This window comes from Morone saxatilis, unplaced genomic scaffold, assembly GCF_004916995.1.
Source record: "Morone saxatilis isolate NCDOM2014 unplaced genomic scaffold, NCSU_SB_2.0 Contig24, whole genome shotgun sequence".
NCBI classification, from domain to species: Eukaryota; Metazoa; Chordata; class Actinopteri; family Moronidae; genus Morone; species Morone saxatilis.
Window position 1 is genome coordinate 3,094,763 of NW_023339807.1, and position 4,713 is coordinate 3,099,475.

Here is a 4,713-nt window from a genome sequence, read left to right on the forward strand (position 1 = left end):
ATCAACTTGTACAGTGTGATGTAGAAACTTGAAGCCACCAGTGCACATCCACTGAGAATGGACTTTACAGTGAAGTAGGAGACATCTTGTGTCCAGCAGGAAAACTTTAGAAATGAACATTTGCATATTCACAGATTCTGGAAGTTTTAATGAACTTATGAACCTTTAATGAACCAATTTTAATGGAGGACATTTCTTTGAAGAAAACACATATCAGACACACATTATTGTTCCAAGCAGACTATTTCTACATACATGTCTGGAGGGGATCTTTAAGATGATCTCACTTACTCAGAAATATCATTTATGCAGTGGACTACAGGTCCATTTAACTTGAGGAGAAATCTATAGCTTTACAGACCTGCTGTGCCTAATTGTGGTCGCTAAGCTATGATTGAACAGTTGCTGTTTCGGTTCCATTACAACTTGCCAGTATCCATCTGCTGATGAAGACCATGTGATATGGCTGAAAGCTCCAGAACAGCAACTACATTGACCACGTGGTTAGATTATTTCTGTCTCCAAGGTCAAGAATGAATTTGGCACCTCGGATTTGACACATTTGATTGGAAGAAAATCTTTTAGTCGTAGATGTATGTGTGAGAACACAGTTGGAAGGACCAGAACACTTGTTGTGTTTTAGGGGAAGGGTGGACTTCTAGTGCTGCAGTCATGATTCACCTTGATTGAAGAAAGAAGAAAAGCTCAGATGCTGCCAAATGTAACACACCTAAGAGTACACATAGGTGAATAATACTGTGTTTGACAGGCTGTGAAATACAGGACGTAGAGCGTGAGGCTTGTACTGTTTGTTAAATACGTGTGTCATTTTCTGGCTCAGATGGGTAAAGGATGATGACTTTGCAGCAACTAGTGTCTCATTTCACAGCAACTGTGAGATCCTGAGAGCTTTCTCTTTGGGGCTGAAGACAGACTGCAGCTGTTGTGAGTTCAGTTTCATGAGGTCTGGACCCAATCCCGGAACTTTGTTTTTCATTTTTCATGGTTTCGGCGTTACGCTCTCTCTTTTTCCCGGCTAGTTCTTCAACATAAAACAGTAAAGAAAAAAAATTTAAATGACAGATTGTGATTTTGGTGTTCTGGACGGGCGCCGCTAATTGCTTGTTAGCGGAAGCTGATTTGTTGTTTTTTTAGAAACAATCATTGTTCAAGTGCCAGGGCCAGCATTTACCCTCCCATGGAGACATCATAAAAGACATTTTATTTCCTACTGTCAGCATTATTGGTGCCAGTGTACAAAGCTGACAGCAAGGGGGAAACTAACAGCTCAGTGGTTTGGTGTGGAATGACCTCATACCAGGATGCTTTTGCAGATCACATTAACTCATCATGCCACCTGTTTCACACTGTTTCAACCTGTCTTCCCCTTTTACTTTTTTTTTTTTTTTACCTTAGTATTTTCCCGGTATCATTAATTATTAATGAAATGTGCCCTTGTCTTGTGTTCGTGTTGACTCATCTACATCTTGCAAATGACAGGAACACAATGGCACAGACAACCTGACATATGATTTGCGGTCCATATCTGATCCACGGGTCTTGTTTGTGTTTGCAGAGGTGAAGGACTATGAGCCTGCGTATGGCTCTAAAGTGCGAGAGCACCCCTGTGTGGAGAGCATGAAGGACAACGTGCTGAGAGACAGAGGGAGACCTGAGATCCCCGACAGTTGGCTCCAGCATCAGGTCAGATATACACACTGTACACACAGACACTATCTGTAGCAAGGTTATATATTCTGTAGGGATTTACAGTTTTATATTGTTTATTTTTATATAAACAAAGCACACAAGTCAACATCATTATAAATGGTGTTAATAGTGCTTGTCTTAGCCAAAAGGCTCATTTTAAACTTTTGTTGGAAGTCAATCACAGCTTTGGGCTACTGAGAGAAAATCTGTCTATATAATGACATCATTAATTTGACTGGCCAGGATCATTTAAAGCTTATTTAATAGTTATTAACAACATGTTACGCAAATGGTATAACTTTTTAGTGGATAAAACTGATAAAAAACAAGCCAAAACCTCTTTCCTGCCACAAATACCAGTGCACATGTGTAAATCCCAGTAAAAAAGGAGAAAGTCATAAGTTTAAACATTTTTATGAACTAATGGTTTTCATTAAGCCAGATGTTAGATGCTGCAGACCCCTTAGCACCCCTGCTTCCAGCGCCAGTGGTTCAGACTTTATGTGATGAGTCTTGATATCTTTAAATGCACGAATACAGACACAGAATATGATATATTCCAAGTAGCCTCATTATTCTGACCGTATTGTTAATTATTACACTCTGACTCTGGCGCTGCTGCAATATCATACATATTTGTAGTCACTTACACAGAAACATTCACATACTCATGAACATCTGCATATATTTCACTTTATGTTTTGGATAGATACATCAGAAGCTTGAGTTGAGCAGCAGGGGCAGAATATTGCAATGCCAAATGAAACTATGAAATTGAAGCAATCCTTTGTCTCTGCGGCTACCACAGGTTTGAAAAGCTGCAGCCATCGTTACGCAGCTACTTTAAGCTTCTTTATTTAGATTTTAGTCCAGTGGTTTCCAACCTAGGGGTCGGGACCCCTCCAAAGAGCCACGAGATAAATCAGGGGACCATAAGATGATTAATGAGTTCTGCTGTACACATTTATCTTCATTCTTTGCTCTTTTATCTAATCTTTGCTATTTTCTAAGGAGTCACAAGCTAAAAAGACTGGAAACCAATTGTTTAATCTCTAACAATGTGTTGTTTTTTATTTTATCTAAATCTTGTCTGCAAAGTAACTACTACTACTAAAGTTGTTAGCAAAATGTAGTCCAGTAAAAAGTACAATGTTACCCTCTGAAATGTATATATGTAATGTATTAAGTATAAAGTAGCATAAAATGGAAATACGTGTGTTAAGTAAGTAAGTAAGTAAATTTTTATTACAAGTACAAGTAATTCAAAATTGATGGGAGTCATGTATTAAGGGAAACATACACACTATTTATAGAACCATGACCACTGAAATTCTTATTATACTGCCAAGTTGTGTCAACGATTAGTCGATTAATCGAATAGTTGTCGACTATTAAAGTTAGTTAGTTATTATTATTAATCAACTAATTTGATAATGGATTGTTTTGAGTTATATTTTAAAGAAAAAGAAATTCTCTGATTTTAGCTTCTCAGATTTAAATATTTTCTGGTTTCTTCGATTAATTGAGGAAATGATTGGCAGATTACCTGATATTGTAAATAACTGTTAGTTGCAGCCTATGTATAACATAACTATGTGTGAACAAATGTGTTACATTACAACTATATGGTTATTGTTACATTGCATTAAAATAACTTGAGGTCAGTTGAGAAGCTGCTGCCTTTACCCAAACAGTTCAAGGAGTTTCATTCAGTGTGGAGTCTCACATCCCCGCTCTCTTCCTCCCCCTACAGGGCGTGGCGGTGATCTGTGCCACCATCATGGAATGCTGGGACCACGACCCCGAGGCCCGGCTCACCGCCCACTGCGTCGCCGAACGCATCAACGAGTTGGAGGACGAGATGGACAAACTGTCCAGCCGCAGTTCCTCTGCAGAGAAGATCCCAGAGGAGCTGAAGATCCCGATAGAGGTGGAGATCCCGGAGGAGATGGTTAAAATCACGGAGATACAGGATATCATAGCCGTGGACTGCTCCGTGAGCGACGAGAAGTGAGAGGGAGCTCCTCTGAGACTCTGAGGGAGATTTATCAACAAGGGCACTTATTCGACTTTGATGGGATTGAAGAGAGTCAGGAGTTGAGCTCCTGCATCCACCCAGGACTTTGAGTTCAGTCACAGTGTCATATGTTACTTCTAGCAAAGAGGGCACTTCTGGGTGATGGCTTTAGTACTTCACCGTTTGTAAAATGTAACAAGTTGCCTTAATCAGCTGAAAAGCTAAAGAGCCAAAAAGCCAAAGTTAACTGGAAGCTTCCAAAGATGTGCTGAGCATGGAGACAGTATTTTTTGAAGAGTCAGACAGGTGTCTCTCTCTTTATGAGAAATAATCAGGGCAATAACTATTAAACCAAAGACATTTGATGTGCACTTTACCATGTAATACTTATGCATTACACGTTTGTCATTTTCATATGTTCATGTATTCTAACATGTTGGAGTTAAGGGGAGTTTTTGCCTGAAAGTGCCTTAGTGTGTCCAACTTTGAGCCAGCAGAGATGTCGCCCTAACACTAATGATGCTGTGGACTCCATCCTCAACAGCAGGAATCCCAAAGAATGTATGTATGTGTGTGTGTGTGTGTGTAACCGTGTTGTTTTCACCCAGCTATCCTTAAACCTTGTTTGCCAGATAAACAAGCACAATGTACATAAGAGACAATAACTGTACATAAGAGACAAATCAGCCAAAAAGGGACAGTAATCCTACTACTTATCTTTGAATGCAGAGAATAAAAGACTTCATAGAGATGTATTTTTTAAAGCATTTTGTATGTTTTCTGTCTATATCAACAGGAAACTGAGGAGTGTGCCAAAGATATTTTACCCTGCCTTACACACAGTATGTGTCATATGTAAAATATTGTAAATCTTTTATGAATTAAAGATATTTCTGTATACTGAGATTCTGTTCTTACTCTTTCTGTTATCCAAAGAAATCTGGGAGCAAGATAATGATACTGCAGACTGTGTACATATGTTGTAC

The 4,713-nt window shown here is 39.0% G+C and overlaps 1 protein-coding gene across 2 annotated transcripts in view; it reads left to right on the top strand.

Moving 5' to 3' along the window:
* Nucleotides 1-4,631, top strand: part of tgfbr2b (transforming growth factor beta receptor 2b) — a 32,031-nt gene extending 27,400 nt beyond the window's left edge. For both annotated transcript variants that reach the window (XM_035671842.1, XM_035671843.1), the window contains 2 exons: nucleotides 1,577-1,704; nucleotides 3,464-4,631. In XM_035671842.1, the coding sequence (XP_035527735.1) occupies nucleotides 1,577-1,704; nucleotides 3,464-3,724 (389 nt within the window). In that variant the 3' untranslated portion in view covers nucleotides 3,725-4,631. The remainder of the gene's footprint in view (nucleotides 1-1,576; nucleotides 1,705-3,463) is intronic.
* Nucleotides 4,632-4,713: the final 82 nt, after the last annotated feature.